Raw genomic sequence first — 16,955 nt, forward strand, 5'->3', positions numbered from 1 at the left:
AATAAACCACTCAGAAAACCAGAAGTGGCGCTGTGGCTTATGTGGTAGTGCGCCAGCCTTGAGCTGAAGAGCTGAGGGACAGCGCCCAGGCCCAGAGTTCAAGCCCTACAACAACAACAACAAAAAAAAAAAGAACATGGCTTCTGGCTGTTAGCCAGGAAGACTGACTTTACCAACCCAGAAAGATGCAGCTGGCTCTGGAGGACCAACTGGTCTGCTGCACAGCGCTTAGCAAAGGAAGCTGCAGTCAGGAGATCAGGTGCCTGTTCGAGGCCAGGGACTTGTCGTAGGGCATGTGATAAAAGTGGCAGTACTGCATCTGGCTCCTGTGTTTGGTGCATTACTCTGACCTGTCTACCCCCATGTAAGGCCATGAGAGAGCTTCGTGAGCATTTGATTTCTTCACCAGCATCTTTGTGGTAGCTATTGCAGGGTTAGCACCTCAAGACCACAGGTAACTCTAGGTTAACTTTGTGTCTTAGATGGTAGCACCTATGTGCCAGGTACCAACAGGTATCTCCCTGGATCCTTGCATACAGACAAGCCCAGAAATCAATGAGCACATGCCACTGGATACAGTTCCATGAAGGAGCAGTTCTGCATCAGCCTCTTGGAAACTATTTCATGCTTTCAGCAGGATTTTCCTAGGTTCTGTTTAAAGATGGCAGGTTGAGCAAGACATAATGGATCATCTATAATTCCAGCACTCAGGAGACAGTGACAAAAATGTTATAAGTTTGATGCCAGCCTTGGTGAAAATCAGCTGGATGTGGTGGTGTATATCTGTAATTCCAGCTACTCAGAGACAAAGATCAAAAGCATGGTGATTCAAGACTGACTCAGGTAGGAAGTTAGTGAGACACTATCTGAACCAGCAAGCCAGACACACTGGCTGTGCCTGTCATTCAAGCTGTGCTGGAAGACTAAGAGAAGGATTGTAATCCAAGACTAGCCCTGGCAAAAATGCAAGCCCGTATCTGAAAAATAACTAAAGGGGAGGGGGAAAAAAGCACAGAGGTATGGTTTGAGTGGGTAGAGTGCATGCAAGCCCGGGAGGCGTTCAAACTCTGCTAACTCCCCCCCAAAAAAAGTCAAATACCCCATTTCCTTTTTATTCCACCTTGAACTTTCACTATAAAAACTTGGAGCCGGGCGCTGGTGGCTCATGCCTGTAATCCTGGCTACTCAGGAGGCTGAGATCTGAGGATCGCGGTTCAAAGCCAGCCCGGGCAGGAGAGACCATGAGACTCTTATCTCCAATAAACCACCAGAAAACTAGAAGTGGCGCTGTAGCTCAAGTGGTAGAGCGCTCGCCTTGAGCTGAAGAGCTGAGGGACAGCGCCCAGGCCCAGAGTTCAAGCCCCACGACCGACCAAAAAAAAAAAAAACTTGGATGTTAAGGTGGTCACTGATGGCTCACACCTGCAATCCTAGCTATTAAGGAGGCTGAGATCTGAGGATCCCAGTTCAAAGCCAGCCTGGGCAGGAGAGTCTGTGAAATTCTTATCTCCAGTTAACCACCAGAAAACTAGAAGTGGCACTGTGGCTCAAGTGGTAGAGTGCTCACCTTAAGCTGAAGAGCTAAGGGACAGTACTCAGGCCTAGTGTTCAAGCCCCATGATGGACCAAAAAAAAACAAACAAACAAACTTGGGTTTTTATTTTAAGCGAAAAATCCTACAAGAAGCTAGGTGCTGGTGGCTCATACCTATAATCCTAGCTACTAAGGAGCCTGAGATCTGAGGATTGCAGTTCAAAGCCAGGCAGGAAAGTCCAGAAAACTCTTACCTCCAGAAAACGGGAATGGAGCTGTGGCTCAAGTGGTAGAGTACTAGCCTTGAGCAAAAATTGCTCAAGGACAGTGCTCAGGCCCCAAGTTCAAGCCCCACAACTGACCAAAAAAAAAAAGGAAAACAATATGGTGATTCCCCAGTAGTTAAAGATAGAATTGCAGGAGAGAGGATTGCTGGAATTGGAGTTGTGGCTTAAGTGGTAGGGTACTAGCTGTGAGCAAAAAGGCAAAGCAAGAATATAAGCCCCAGTATTAGAGTATGGGGGGCAGGGAGAAAGCAAGCAAGAAAGGAAGGAAGGAAGAAAGAAAGAAAAAGAGAGAAAAGAAAGAAATAGAATTGCTTGTATCAGCAAGTCCACTTGTAGGTCTGTATCTAAAAGAATTGAGAAAGGACTCAATAGATATCTTCCCACTAGCAAATAAGTAGAAACAACTCAGAATTGAATGGATAAACATAGTATAAACATAAAAGGAAACATCCAGCCCTTAAAAGAAAGGAAATTCTGTCAACACATCATGGTAAGTGGAAGAAGCCTGGTACAGAAGCATATGCCACTTGCTTCATGTTCCTAGAGTCATCAGGTTCAGGGACAGAAAGTAGAATGGTAGGTGCCAAGGGCTAGAAAAGAGAATGAGGAGTTAATCTTTAATGGAGAGTTTCTGTTTGGAAAGGCAAAAAAATTCTAGAGATTGGTGGTAGTAATGGTTTCATGACAGTGTGAATGTGATTATTGCAACTGAACTATAGACTTAAAAATGGTTAAAATGAGCTTGGCACTGGTGGCTTTTGCTTGTAATCCTAGCTACAGAGGAGGCTGAGACCTGAGGATGGCGTTAAGCCAGACAGGGCAGGAAAGTCTATGAGACTAACTCCAATTAACCACCAAAAAGCCAAGTGGACTTGTGGCTCAAGTGGTAGAGCGCTAGCCTTGAGCAAAAACACAGCTCAGGGACAGTGCCCGGGCCCTAAGTTCAAGCCTCAGAACTGACACAAAAACAAATAAAAAAGTTAAAATGGGCTTGTCATCAGTAACTCACACCTATAATAATAAGTACTAATGAAGGCTGAGATCTAAGAATCATGGTTTATAGCCAGCCTATGCAGACAAATCCTCTCACAACTCTTATCTCCAAATAACCAGCAGAAAGCTGGAAGTGGAGGTGTGACTCGAGTGATAGAATACCATCAGAGCAGAAGAGGCTCTGGGCTCTGAGTCAAGCCCCACTACCTGAAGAAGAAGAAGAAGAAAAAAGACTTAAATGGTAAATTTTATGTTACACATACTTCACTACAATTAGAAAAAGAAATCCACAAAGATAAAGAGAACAGACAAGGAAAAGCAGCTGCTTTGAAAACTGGAAAGCACATAGGTATGTGGCAGACCAAAGACAGTAGACCTTAAACAGGTGGGTAAACTCAGAAGCTGAGACAGACAGCAAACCAGGACTGGCCAGGACCAGTGACCTGTGTCATTTATCACCCTGAAGTTTAAAAAAAAAAGTCTCTCTAAGAAACAAAACAACTGCAGTAGAGTAAGAACAGATTTTGAGTTCAGATCACCAGGGCTCAGACGCTGGTACATTACCAGGACAGGCTATATTAAAAGTCTAGCCAGGCACCAGCAGCTCACACCTGTAATTCTAGCTACTCAGGAGGCAGAGATCTGAGGATCCCAGTTTGAAGCCAGCCCAGGCAGAAAAGTCCCAGTGAGATTTTTCTCTCCAACTAACCACTCAAAAACCAGAAGAGTGCCAGGTGCTGGTGCTGATGCCTGTAATCCTAGCTGAGATCCAAGGGTCACAGTTCAAAGCCAGCCCGGGCAGGAAAGTCCATGCAACTCATCTCCAATTAACCACCAGAAAACCAGAAGTTGCACTGTGGCTCAAGTGGTAGAGTGCTTGCCTTGAGCTGAAGGGCTGAGGGACAGCACCCAGGCCCTGAGTTCAAGCCCCAGGAAAGTTATGCAGACTGGAAGACTGTAATGGGACACAGGAGCCAACCTAAAGCTCCTCGTGGCAAAGCTGGGATAATGTAAGCAACAAAATAGTCACACTGGATAATGACCCGAAGTATAAAGCAAATATCCATAATTCTAGCCTACCCCTTCCTTGTGGTTTCTTCCAAAAAGAACATGAAAGGGAATGGCAGGAAGAGCCAGCAGTGCAGAAGTCTGATGGGCATGGCATGCTGGGTGACTACAGTCACTCAGCACCAGGCAACCCACGGACAGTAGGAGGCAGCTGCAGCCGCACCCCTCACGGCAGTGCCCATGTGGTGCTTTAGTCCCTGTAGTCATGGACAGGCAGGTGGACAGATTACCAGCTCAGACGGCTCTGGGCTTTCAGTGAGCCAGAGAGGTACTGGTGGATTATGCCTTCTGGCCACCTGCCTTGGGGGCCTAGCTGCATGGAGACAGCCCCCAACAGGCCCAGGGACCTCCTTGCCACCAGATGCGGGAACCACATGGGCAATGGTTCCTGGCTTGTGTCCTGTGGTCCTCATGGTTCTGTTTGCTCCCCAGTGACACAGCACATAAAAGAGCTTCTGGAAAGGAACAGTAAGAAGAAGTCCAAACTGAGAAAGAAACCCAAGCCTTATGTTGAAGAGCCGGATGGTAGGGCCTCCTACAGCCTTGGTGCTGCCTCTGCACCACTCTGCTCTCCAGCCACGGCCGCCTGGCCTTCTCTTCTCTAACAGCTTCTGGGTTGGGGGATGGGCACTAACCTCAGGCCGGGGCAAGTGCAGGAGTCATCTCCTTCTCGGCACATTTCCTGATGGTACACAGAACAACTCCCAATTTGCTTGCTGAGTTCTTGATGCGCATTGGGCATGAGGACTAGCCTGCGAAGGCCTGGAGGTGCCGGCAGGTGAATGAGTGATGGATGTGAAGCTCACAGAGGGGCTTGGGGTACCCTATGATGTGTGTCCTCTTGGGCAGGTGAACAGTGCCTGGTATTCAGAAATCACAAGGGAATTTCTCCTATGGTGAACCCCTAGCACAGCTACCTGAAGCATGGAGCTTCTCCACCCGCCTCTACCAACATCCTTCCTTCTGGGGCCTGGCTCAGGACCATGCTGCCCATTTGGAGCTCCAGGACAGATTATGCTCTCCCTGTCTAGATGTATATGTGGTGCCAGCCAGCTCCCACCAAGCCTCCAGAACCTCCCACCCTGACCCTTAGGGCAGCTCTAGCCCTCCTGCACCTCCTCTCTGTGGGCTGCTTCCACCAGGCTGTAGCTCACACTTGCTGATCTCAAAATCCCTGACTTGCTCTTTGTTCCACTCTGAAAATTCTCACCAGTTCTATGCTGCCCATGGGGGAACCCAACACAAGACAAGAGGGGCTTTTTGCAAATCAACTTGCTTAGAACAAACTCTTGGGCCAGGAAGAGGCTCCAAGGACATGAGCGGTAGTCATGGGTGGGTCCCAAGTGGCATCTTCAGAGCTTGGGACTCACTTCCCACCTTTGTCTTCCCAGCTGCCCCAGCAACCCATGCCAGGCAGCCGCAGTCCAGGCTCTGATCAGTGGACTGGAGCTGGACAGATGCCAGCAATCCATGAGAGACTTGTTTCTGTAGGGAGCAGACTCCTGTGTTCCTAGGGTAGAACTGGGCAGAACAGTGCAAACCACAGTGTAAGGTTGGGATCAGGCAAGGTAAGAAGTTTATCATGCCTTCTTCCACCAGAAGTCAGGATCCCCATGAGGCTGTTTTCATCCTAAGCAGGCAAAGGCTAAAGGCCTGTGTGTTTGCTGCGTGGGGTGGTTTTAAGGCAAAAGATGAGGGTTCATCTCACAGAAGCAGGAAGGAGCAAGCTTAGCTCCTTCCTCTGTCCCCAGAACTCAGCTGCTAGTGACCACGAGAGAGGCACCTAGGCTTCTCTGGTGCTGACCAGACAGTGCGGCTCTGCTGCTTACACACTGTCCAGGCTCTTAAAGGAGCCTCAGCTACCTAGAAAAGCTAGGTGGCCTGCGGTAGATGGTTCTAGCACTGTTGAAAATTAGCTGAGGCTAGAACCAAGGGTTATGGTCCCCATGGGACTGAGGAGGGTGGTCCAGGACTTGAATAGCTGATAAATTTTTTGCCTTTTTCACTTTGACTAAATATTTCCCTTCACAGAAATTGTGAATGGCAAAACTATTTTATGATAGGTAAAAATAAAAATGTTTTCATAGACTAAGACAGACTTGTTTTTACAAACTGGGACCCAAGGACCCCTGAATCCTCAGATATCTGAGAAAAATAAAAAATTAAAAGACTTCCTTCCAAAAGCAAAGGTATTTCCACTTGAGAGCCCAGATCTAGAAGACTACCGCATCAGGTGGCAGCTACAGGGACTTGAGGGACAGCACCTTCCAGAGGGGGTGTCCCATCCAGGCTGGTACGTCTTGACATCTGCCCCTTGCTGTTCCTGCTGGGACCAGGCAGACACTACACACACCCCAGCTCTCTGGGGAGGAACCATCTTCCCTTTACACTGTACCCTGGTCTTTCTTCCACCTACCTTTCTCTAGTCTACCAGCTAGAACCTCTGCTGTTGGGGCCAGAAAGCCCCTCTGTTACGAGAGGAAGCTGGACTCAAGTATCAGAATAAGCCCTGAGCACCTTCTGCTGCCTGGGCTTCCCACTGAGAGGGTGCTGGTTTGGGACACTGTCCCTTCTGTGGTGAGGCCTCAGGCCGCTTCCCTATTGCTCTGACACTCAGCACCACTTCCATGCTCAGTCAGCCCTGGACCAGCCAGAGGAGCTGGAACTGCCATCCTGCTAGCTTTTCACCTATCCCAGCACTGGCCAGGGAGGTTCCCTAGGGCCGGCCAGGGAAGGGAAGAGTGGGCTTGGGGACTCTAGGCCTCAGGACATGCCCTAGTCTGCCTCTGGTCTGTTACGGGAAGGGCTTTGTCTCCCGTTCATATGCTGGGTGAGCTGGCAGATGAACTCTCCCAGCCTGACCCCTGGATATGGGGAAGTGCCTCCCTGAATCTCTCCATTTGGGTCTCTGCTATAACAGGACATTGCCTGGGAGAAAGTTTAAGGCTGCTGTCCTGGTAAGGGGTGGTTGGGAGCCTAGCCAGATTGGCTGTACCCTAGGGCCCCTGTAGGGACCACTCCTCTCCTATAGCCCACACATACACACCAGGTTGACGAGTGCTTATTCTTTTCCAGGGGTAGCGATAAGCACCTACGCCAAGTACTGCTACCACAAGCTGCAGAAGGCGGCTCTGACAGGGGCCAAGAAGGTACAGGCACTTTGGGAGAACCAGGGCAGGGCGGGCAACTTCCAAGCACAGCAGATGTCTAGTGAGGAGGCAGCAAGGCTCGTGTGCTGGCTGGCAGAGCTGTGGGTACTGCACACAGCTTGCCTCAGTGGCTGGCAGAGCCGTGGGTACTGCACACAGCTTGCCTCGGTGGTAGCCAAAAGGCCTCAGAACGTGTACTTTCCTGCCTTTCCCTCAGGGGCTCATTTTCATGGACCCCCAGTTGAGCAATTCAGAGAAATCATAGGCTGTTGAAGACGTCAGGCAAGCTACCAGAGTGGTATATGGCACGAGAGCCCAGGCTGAACAGCACCATGGCTGCACGGACTCCCTGAAAACCCTGGCCTCTGTTGCAAGATGCAGGGCTATGCACAGCCACAGTAGGCCAAGAGACCCCCCCCTGTGACAGGACCTTTGCCCCTGGTGGCTGTGGGCTGTAGAACGGGCCCGTGTTGAAGCACACCACCTACCCACAGACTGTATGAGCCAGTCCAGGCCCTGCTGTTAGCTCTTCTTTCCTACATCTAGTCTTGCCTTATCCTGTCAAGGCCCCTCCAGCTCCTTTCTCTCCCCTAAAAGACATCTAGGATCCAGTCACATCATGCATCACTGCAGCCCATCCTTACCCAGGACCTCTTTGGACCCCCTGTACCTGCCCCAGAGCCTGGCCGCCTCCTCCCTTCTTAACCAGCAGGATTGTTTGATGCTTTGGACATTAGAGATGGCCACAGGGAAGCCCCGGTGGTGACCTGAGCCAAGGATCTGGGCTGCCCTGCCTCTTGTAAGGCAAAAGCCTAGATTTAGGGAGGAAAGGGTAGCTGAGCTGAATAGCCCTGCCAGAAGCGTGGAGGAGGGGGTGGTGAATGGAAGGAAAGTGACCGGGCCAGACCAGGATGGGAGATCTGGCCTGTCTTCACAGGGGCTGAAGAAGCCCAATGTGGAGGAGATCCGTCATGCCAAGAACGCCGTGTTCAGCCCATCAATGTTCGGTAGTGCACTACAGGAAGTCATGAGTATGCAGAAGGAGCGCTACCCTGACCGACAGCTGCCCTGGGTACAGACTCGGCTCTCCGAGGAAGTGTTAGCGCTGAATGGTGACCAGACGGAGGGCATATTCAGGTGCTGCGCCAAATCTAGACCCTGGGGGTGTGGGCCACAAGTGTGTTTATTGTGCATCTGGTGGCAGACCATTAAGCCTCAGGCCCCTGGGACCGGCTGCCATGCCTGCCTCTGAGCTGGCACTTTATGGAAGCTGATCCTGATGCCATGTGGCCAAGAGGCAGGGCTGGGCCCCATAACTTAGGAAGCAAGTGTGCTGAGAAATCCCCACAACAGCAGCAGTCAGTGCCTACAACATGAGCCTGAGGCGGCTTGTCAGGCAGCTCAGCTTCCCCCTGACCCCTTGATTTGCCAAGCTCTGAACCAGGAACATGACAGCTCCTGCCCTGGTGGTAATACGTTTTGCCTACTCAGTGTTCAGCCACTGTAAGATGGTCTAGGAAGAGCCAGTGGCCTGAGGAAATCCATACCACTAACAAGCACATGGGAGATGGGTAGTTGAAGGGGGAGAGCCTTATGGCTCTGTACCCCATCTGCATTGGCAAATTGACCTGTCTGCGCCTGCCTTGTGCTCCCCAGGGTTCCTGGAGACATTGATGAGGTAAATGCTCTGAAGCTGCAGGTGGATCAGTGGAAGGTACCTACAGGCCTGGAGGATCCCCATGTCCCCGGTGAGCCCCCAACCCACTCCACAGACATCCAGGCCAAGGCCTCTGTCTCCCCACATCTCTTGAGCTATTACCCACAACCTCTTCTCAGCCTGCCCACCCTCCACCACTGATGGGATCTCTAGTCACTGCCAGATAGCCTGCCACGCAGTGGACTGTCTCCCTCAGTGTCCTTGGGGGCATCCTAGTTCAACCTAGCCAGCCTCGGCTCTGCCTGGGCCGTCCAGATGGGTTTCTGCAGCTGCTGCACCAAGAGACTCATAGCCACTCCTCCATGCTCCAGGCAGTTGAGCCCTAAGCACCCCTGGGGTCTGGGCTGGGTCAGGGGGCCCCTTTTCCAGATGGCCTAGCCCTCCCCGCCCCCCCAGTGCTGTTCTGCACAGAGGTTCTCCAGGGCAGACTCACTGAGCGTCGCCTGTCCGCAGCATCGTTGCTGAAGCTGTGGTACAGGGAGCTGGAGGAGCCCCTGATTCCGCACGAGTTCTACGACCAGTGCATCGCGCACTACGAGAGTCCGGAGGCCGCGGTGGCCGTGGTGCACGCGCTGCCGCGCATCAACCGCATGGTGCTGTGCTACCTCATCCGCTTCCTCCAGGTAGGCAGCCCGCGGGGCACGGCGCCCGCGCCCACCCTGGGTCCGGCCAGCACCCACCCCATTCCCTGCTCGTCTCCGCCCCACACAGGTGTTCGTGCAGCCCGCCAATGTGGCCATCACCAAGATGGACGTCAGCAACCTGGCCATGGTGATGGCACCCAACTGCCTGCGCTGCCAGTCGGATGACCCTCGCATCATCTTCGAGAACACTCGCAAGGAGATGTCCTTCCTGCGCGTGCTCATCCAGCACCTGGACACCAGCTTCATGGAGGGCGTGCTATAGCACGAGGCGGGACTCGGGAGGGCAGCGCGCGGGAGGGGGGGAGGAAGGCCCCGCGGGGCAGCATGCCGAGGCGCCGGGCCGCGCCGCCGCGCTCCACCGCGGCCGGCTCAGCGGGCGCCGGCTCTTCCCGCCGGGCCGCGCCGCCGCGCTCCACCGCGGCCGGCTCAGCGGGCACCGGCTCTTCCCGCCGGCCGCAGGCCAGCCCTGAGAAGTGCCTTCGTTCCCCAGAGCCGAGCCACACTGCCCGCAGTGGCCGAAGCACACGTCATGCCGCCCGGGCGGCCCACCACCGGAGCGCGGCCCCGCTGGCCCAGGGCCCGTGGCTCCGTGTGCGGGAAGCCCCGCACCAAAGCTGGGGCCCGGGCGCGGCGGCGGCGGGGCGGGGCGGGGCGGGGCGGGGCGGGCGTCTCCCGGTGTGCCCGCGGCCAGGCCCGGCGCCCGCGCCTGTGTACAGAGCTATAAACAGAGGACTGGACCAGACCGCCTCGCTCGCTCGCTTTCCCGCCGAGCCCGCAGCTGTCGAGCTTCCTCCGTTTTTATAGATAGCTATTTTTAGAGTTTTTATTTATTAAAAACCAATGCGGGGGGGGGGGGGGGGGGGATGGGCGCGGCCGGCGGCGGGGCTGCGGCCCAATGAAGTCCTGCGACCCTGCGGCGGCGCCGCCTCGGCTTCCCACGCGTGCGCGCGCGGCCCGGAACGCGGCGGGGGCGGGGCGGGGGCGGGGCTGCGGCCCAATGAAGTCCTGCGACCCTGCGGCGGCGCCGCCTCGGCTTCCCACGCGTGCGCGCGCGGCGGGGGCGGGGCGGGGCGGGGCTGCGGCCCAATGAAGTCCTGCGACCCCGCGGCCGCGCCGCCTCGGCTTCCCACGCGTGCGCGCGCGGCGGGGGCGGGGCGGGGGCGGGGCTGCGGCCCAATGAAGTCCTGCGACCCTGCGGCCGCGCCGCTTCGGCTTCCCACGCGTGCGCGCGCGGCCCGGAGCGCGGCGCGGCGGGGCGGGGCGGGGCGGGGCGGGGCGGGGGCGCGCGCAGCGCCCCGCCCGGGTGACCGCGGCCGCTTCCGGCGAGGGAGGATGTGGCCGGCGTGCGCTGCGCTCCGGGCCCGGGCTCCGGCCTGGGCCTTGGTGGGGTTGAGGGGAGGTCGGGCCTACGGCGGAGGTGGAGGCGCCACCTACACGCAGGGCCAGAGCCCCGAGCCCCGGACCCGCGAGTACTTCTACTACGTGGACCACCAGGGCCAGGTGGGCTGGGGGCCGGCAGGCCCTGCGGAGCGGGCGAGGGCCCCGGGGTGGCGGGGAGGCCCGGCCCGTCGGTCCCAGCCCCGCGGCTCCGCGCCCTCGGCGGTGCGGGTGTCCGTTCCCTGCAGGGGCAGAGCCCTAAGTTTACACGCGGCCCCCGCACTGCCCGAGGGACTCACTGTCCCCCGCCTGCGCCCCCACAGCTTTTCCTGGATGATTCCAGAATGAAGAATTTCATCACCTGCTTCAAAGGTACCGCTGCGCTGCCCCCGGCCCGCGTCTGGCCGCTCGGGGCGGCCCCGAGGGGCTCGCGGGACCCCGGGGCGCACAGCCGGGTGCACAGCCGCGCGCTTTGCTCCCCTAGACCCGCAGTTCCTGGTCACTTTCTTCTCCCGCCTGAGGCCCAACCGCAGCGGGCGCTACGAGGCCGCCTTCCCCTTCCTCTCGCCGTGCGGAAGAGAGCGCAACTTCCTGCGCTGTGAGGACCGGCCCGTGGTCTTCACGCACCTGCTGGCCGCGGACCCCGGGCCCCCGCGCCTCTCCTACTGCGGCGGCGGCGCGGCCCTGACCGTGCCCTTCGAGCCGGCGCGCCTGCTGCCCCTGGCGGCCAACGGGCGCCTGTACCACCCGGCCCCGGAGCGCGCGGGCGGCGTGGGCCTGGTGCGCTCGGCTCTGGCGTTCGAGCTCAGCGCTTGCTTCGAGTGCGAGCCCGGCGCCCCGGCGCTGCCCGCGTACGTGCGCTGGCGAGGCCGCCGCTTCGCCCTCACCATGGACCTGGCGCCGCTGCTGCTCGCGACCCCCGCAGCCCTGAGGCTCGGGCGGGAGCCCCCGCCCCCCGCTCGCCGGCCCAGCGCGCGTGCGCGCCGAGGCCCCGCCCGGCCTGCGCTGTCCGAGGTGCTGCCGCGGCCCGGCCCTGGCCCCTGGTCCCAGCCGCGGGTCCTCTCCGCACCCCTCGCGCCGCAGACCGCGGGGTGTCCTCGGGATTGGCCCGCGCTGGCGACGTCAGGCCCGGGCCGCGGGCGCAGGCTGCGCGGAGCTCCGGCGCGCGTGCGCGCCCGCCCCCAACACAGCCGCGGCTCAGGCCTGGCCGCCGCGGGCCCAGCGGGGAGCGGCTCGCCGCCGGGGCGTCAGGTGAGGGGGCGCGCGGCCCAAGGTCATCGGCCTGGGGAGGTGGGGGTGCCCCGCAGGGCCTGGCGGAGGGAGGGGGCGTGGAGACCGTACCCCTACCCGGGACCCAGCGGCGCCCGAGGGGCGGGCGGGGCGGTGTGCGGGACGTGGGCACCGAGTCCTAGGGCTGCCCGGAGACTTGGCCGGAGGCCTGCGCTGTGCCTGAAGAACGACACAGGGCTCCCACAGCACAGATGGGCACCCGTGGCCCAGCCTCCCCCTTCCCACTCCCGCCCAGCAGGACCCTTAGAGGATTTCTGCGCCAGCCCCTGATGTGCGCCTGAGGGTCCCTGTGAGCAGCAGCCCTGAGGGGGAAAGGATTTGCGGTCTAGTTTGGGTGGGTGGGCAAGGCCTACAGCCCTGGGCCAGTTCATCCTGCTCATGTAATTAACCGCAGGGACCCATTGAATGCCCCCATCTTTTGGGGGCTCACGCACATTTTGAGACACCTGGGAAATGCCTCAGCCTTGGCCAAAGCTATTCTATTAAAACTTTATTGCGGTATTACCTCATCTCAAAGTGACTTTAATAACCATGTGAGTTGCATCTTAGGATCAGATTGAAACAAACTGTAAGGCCACTTGGTATCTTTCAACTTGGCTCAGGGCCGGAAAACCTAGTGAATAAACAGGCAGAGTAGAGAACGTGCCACGAGAGTCTGCAGGCTAGGGACCAAGTATACCCTCAGCCCTGTCTCCCCAGTCCAGGCAAACTGGCTTCTCTGCCCTAAACTTTCTTTAAAATTGTGCTCATGGAGCTGGGACGGTGGCTCAGTGGTAGAGCGCTTGCCTTGCACGCATGAAGCCCTGGGTTCAATTCCTCAGCACCACATAAGCAAAAAGAAAAAAGCCAGAAGTGGCGCTGTGGCTCAAGTGGTAGAGCGCTAGCCTTGAGCTGAAGAGCTGAGACAGCGTTCAGGCCCAGAGTTCAGGCCCCATGACCGCCCCCCCCCCCCCCCAAAAAAAATGTGCTAATTGAACCAGGCATTGGTGGTTCACACCTGTAATCCTAGCTACTAGGGAAGCTGAGATGTGAGACCTGGCTCAAAGACAGTCAGGAAAGTGAGACTCTTATCTCCAAGTAACCACTAAAAAGCCAAAAGTGGAGCTGGGACTCAAGTGGTAGAGTGCTAGCCTTGAATAAAAAAGCACAGGGACAGCTCCCAGACCCTGGATTCATGCCCCAGCACACACACACACACAAAAAAAAAAAGGCTCATGGGGGGCTGGGAAGTTGGCTCAGTGGTAGAGCGCTTGCCTTGCATGCCTGAGGCCCTGGGTTCGACTCCTCAGCACCACGTAAGCAAAAAAGAAAAAAGCCGGAAGTGGCTCTGTGGCTCAAGTGGTAGAGCGCTAGCCTTGAGCTGAAGAGCTGAGGGACAGCTCCCAGGCCCAGAGTTCAGGCCCCACAACCGGACCCAAAAAAAAAAAAAAAGGCTCATGGTGCCTTCCCATTCCTAGGATCACCAAAGTGTGGGTAAACTACAAGCTACCCCATACTACTCCTATGTGGTCTCAGGACATTGCTCCCAGATTCCACTTAAGCTAACTAGAAATTCAGAAATTCAGTTGCTGATTGCAAGGGGAAAATGGCCACACACACACACACCAGCAAAGCAGTGGCCCAAGGCCCTAACACCCCAGTTCCCACTTATCTGCTCTGAAGGCAGAGGCTTCTTTTTGGGAAATAGCTTGGGGACCACGGGCCCACTGCTTCTGAATTGACTTTTCCACTGTTTTCCTTATCCTCCAATTCCATCAGTTACTTGAGAAAAAGTCCCAGCTCGGGGCAAGCTATGCCCAGAAGAGCAGGAGTGATGGGCTAGATCAAGCTATGCCTTACTCATGGCTTCCACAAAACCAGTTCTGCCCACCTCCTCCCTGAAGTAACAGCTGGACCACGAAGTTGAGGCCACAGCATGAATGCTAAGGACGCACTTCGCTGGGCACAGCTGTAATCCGACACGCAGGAGACTGAGTTCCATGGGATCAAAGTACTCGCCTCTGACCAGCAAAACAGCTGAGGCCAGACTCGCGTGGTAGAGCCGGCCTTGGGCAAGCGCAAGGCGCCGGGGTCGAGGCCGGCCCGAGGCCCTCTGCCGCGCTGGCTCGGCCTGGGGGCCTGTGTTTCAGGGCGTCACATCCCACCCGGCCCAAGATGGTCTCCGCGGCTCCCCCGCCGCTGCCGCCGCCGCTGCTGCTGGGTCTGCTGCTGCTGCAGCCGCCGCCGCTGCCCGGCCTCGCGCCCCGTGCGGCCGTCTGTCCTGCCGCCTGCCGCTGCTACAGCGCCACGGTGGAGTGCGGCGCCCTGCGGCTGCGCGTCGTCCCGCCCGGGATCCCCGCGGGGACGCAGGTGGGCACCGCTGCGGGCGGGGGGCGCGGCCGGGCTGGGCGGGCGGGGAGGGCCCCCCCCCCCCCCCCCCGCGGCCCGGTGCTCAGCCGCCCTCGCCCCGCCCGCAGACCCTGTTCCTCCAGGACAACAGCATCGCGCGCCTGGAGCCCGGCGCGCTGGCGCCGCTCTCCGCCCTGCGCCATCTCTACTTGCACAACAACAGCCTGCGCGCTCTGGAGCCCGGCGCCTTCCGCGCGCAGCCGCGGCTGCGGGAGCTGGCGCTCACCGGGAACCGGCTCCGCGGCCTGCGAGGCGGCGCGTTTGCGGGCCTAGCCCAACTGCGAGTCCTCTACCTAGCGGGCAACCAGCTGGCGAGGCTGCTGGACTTCACCTTTTTACACCTGCCGGTGAGCGCGTACGACCCAAACCCCAGGGTCTTCCTATACCCACACCACCATGCGGGTTGGAGGACTTAGAGGGAGAGAAGCCAGCCCTGCCCAGTTCCTCGGGACCCTCTTTGCTGATAATCCACTGTCTCGACTTCAGCGACTACAGGAGCTGCATCTGCAGGAAAACAGCATTGAACAGCTGGAGAACCAGGCTCTGGCTGGACTCTCTTCTCTTGCCTTGCTAGACCTCAGCAGGAATCAGCTGGGCACCATCAGCAGAGAGGCCCTACAGCCCTTGGCCAGCCTACAAGTTCTGCGCCTTACAGGTAACTCTTACTTTTTCTTTTGTCGGTCATTGGGCTTGAACTCTGGGCCTGGGCACTGTCACCTTCAGCTCAAGGCGAGTACTCTACTCCTTCAGCTACATCACCACTTCTGGTTTTCTGGTCCTTTATTAGAGATGTGTCTCAAGGACTTTCCTGCTGGGGCTGGCTTTGAACCACAGTCCCCAGATCTCAGCCTCCCCAGTAGCTAGGATTACAGGTGTGAGCCTCCAGTGCCCAGCAACTCCTCCTCAAGCAAGGAGCCTGGCTTCATCCAGTGGTGGCAGTGGGGCATAGGTCTGGGTCCAGCGGGTGCTCCTACAGCAGATCTTCAGTTAACCCTTTGAAAGGGCATAGCAAAGACTTGCAAACTTGGTGTTGGATGGGCACAAATGGGAATGTAGGTAAGGGCTCAAATCAGGAGCCTATGGAAACAGCTCCACTGAGGGGTGACAAAACTGAAGTTCTTGCATTAGGGGGCCATCAGAGGCAGGCAAACTGTGGAGATGGCCAGGACTGGGAGCACTTTCCTTAGGGGGCACATAAAGACAAGGTCTCACTCAGGGCTGCTGGAATGTGTGTCACCTAGATTCACCCAGTGGGGATTGTCGGGGGGAAGAGGGTGGTTGGTGCAGGTGCTTTCTTGAGGACAGGCCTCAGGAAGTGACAGGTGTGTGTGAGAGGAGGGAGGGTTATGTCCTACCCCAATGGGGTCAGAGAAGAAGTAGGAGGCCTAGACTTTGTGGAAAATGGCCGTGAGACCCGGCTAGCAGAGCCTCAGCTGCGCGGGCTGCTCTGCCCACAGAGAACCCATGGCGCTGTGACTGCGCCCTCCACTGGCTGGGCACTTGGATCAAGGAGGAAGGCCAGCGTCTGCTCAGCGCCAGAGACAAGAAGATCACGTGTGCGGAGCCCCCGCGCCTGGCGGCGCAGAGTCTGCTGGACGTGTCGGGGAGCAGCCTCATCTGCATCCCACCCACCGTGCACATAGAGCCGCTGGAGCTCACGGCCGGCCTGGGGGAGGACCTGCGCGTGGCCTGCCAGGCGTCCGGCTACCCGCAGCCGCTAGTGACCTGGAGGAAGGTGTCGCGGGCGCGCGAGGGCGGGCCGCAGGCCCGGGCCCAGCTCGAGGGCGGGCCGGCGGGCCCGGGCGCGCCCGCGGCGCGGGACACGGGCAGCGGCATGCTCTTCCTCACCAACATCACGCTGGAGCACGCGGGCAGGTACGAGTGCGAGGCCGCGAACGCGGGCGGCGCGGCGCGCTCGCCCTTCCAGCTCCGGGTCAACGCGTCCGGGCAGCGGCCGCAGCCGCCGCGGGCCTCGCCGGGCCCCGCCGCGCGCGCTCCGGGCCGCGCCCCGCGGCTCGACGCGGGCAGCATGGCCTTCCGCGCGCTGGGCCTGGCCACGCAGACGGCCATCGCGGCGGCCATCGCGCTGCTGGCGCTCACCGCGCTGCTCCTGGCCGCCATGATCTGCCGCCGCCGGCGCCGGCGCCGCAAAAAGGCGGCGCCGCCGGGCGAGGGCGCGCTGTTCGTCCGCGACTACTCGGACGGGCCCTGCACGTCGGCGCAGCTGGAGGAGCTCCGCGGCGAGCGCGGCCACGAGATGTTCGTCATCGACCGCTCCAAGCCGCTCTTCGCCCCGGGGCCGGCGGAGGCGCCCGCGGACCCCGGCCTGGCCCAGGGCCCTGCCCCCGGACTCCGCCTCCCGCCGCGCGTCGCCTACGAGATCCACTGCTGAGCCGCGCCGCCCTTCACCCCAGTAAAGGCCGAAGGTGCCTGAGCGCAGAGCGTGTGCGCGCGCCTCATTGGGGGGCCGAGGGGGGGGGGCGCCTGCCCGGGACGAGGAAGGCGCCGC

At 58.5% G+C, this 16,955-nt stretch overlaps 3 protein-coding genes across 5 annotated transcripts in view; all 3 read left to right on the top strand.

Moving 5' to 3' along the window:
- Arhgap39 (Rho GTPase activating protein 39) overlaps positions 1-9,678 on the top strand; it is an 89,319-nt gene extending 79,641 nt beyond the window's left edge. For 2 of the 3 annotated variants that reach the window (XM_042669470.1, XM_042669471.1), the window contains exons 7-12: positions 4,314-4,406; positions 6,957-7,030; positions 7,968-8,167; positions 8,687-8,778; positions 9,201-9,370; positions 9,459-9,678. In XM_042669470.1, coding sequence (XP_042525404.1) covers positions 4,314-4,406; positions 6,957-7,030; positions 7,968-8,167; positions 8,687-8,778; positions 9,201-9,370; positions 9,459-9,653 — 824 coding nt within the window. In that variant the 3' untranslated portion in view covers positions 9,654-9,678. The remainder of the gene's footprint in view (positions 1-4,313; positions 4,407-6,956; positions 7,031-7,967; positions 8,168-8,686; positions 8,779-9,200; positions 9,371-9,458) is intronic. The other variant, XM_042669472.1, reaches the window with a different exon arrangement.
- A 1,016-nt stretch (positions 9,679-10,694) lies between these two features.
- CUNH8orf82 (chromosome unknown C8orf82 homolog) lies at positions 10,695-12,567 on the top strand. Its single transcript, XM_042669405.1, has 3 exons — positions 10,695-10,891; positions 11,092-11,140; positions 11,253-12,567. Exons 1-3 carry the CDS (start codon positions 10,724-10,726, stop codon positions 12,326-12,328), a joined length of 1,293 nt encoding a protein of 430 aa, XP_042525339.1. The 5' UTR covers positions 10,695-10,723; the 3' UTR covers positions 12,329-12,567.
- A 959-nt stretch (positions 12,568-13,526) lies between these two features.
- On the top strand, positions 13,527-16,842 carry Lrrc24 (leucine rich repeat containing 24). Its single transcript, XM_042669401.1, has 4 exons — positions 13,527-14,407; positions 14,515-14,793; positions 14,933-15,101; positions 15,904-16,842. Exons 1-4 carry the CDS (start codon positions 14,213-14,215, stop codon positions 16,836-16,838), a joined length of 1,578 nt encoding a protein of 525 aa, XP_042525335.1. The 5' UTR covers positions 13,527-14,212; the 3' UTR covers positions 16,839-16,842.
- The last annotated feature ends 113 nt before the right edge of the window (positions 16,843-16,955 follow it).

This window comes from Dipodomys spectabilis, unplaced genomic scaffold (assembly GCF_019054845.1).
Source record: "Dipodomys spectabilis isolate Male_0828 unplaced genomic scaffold, ASM1905484v1 ptg000495l, whole genome shotgun sequence".
Taxonomy (NCBI): domain Eukaryota; kingdom Metazoa; phylum Chordata; class Mammalia; order Rodentia; family Heteromyidae; genus Dipodomys; species Dipodomys spectabilis.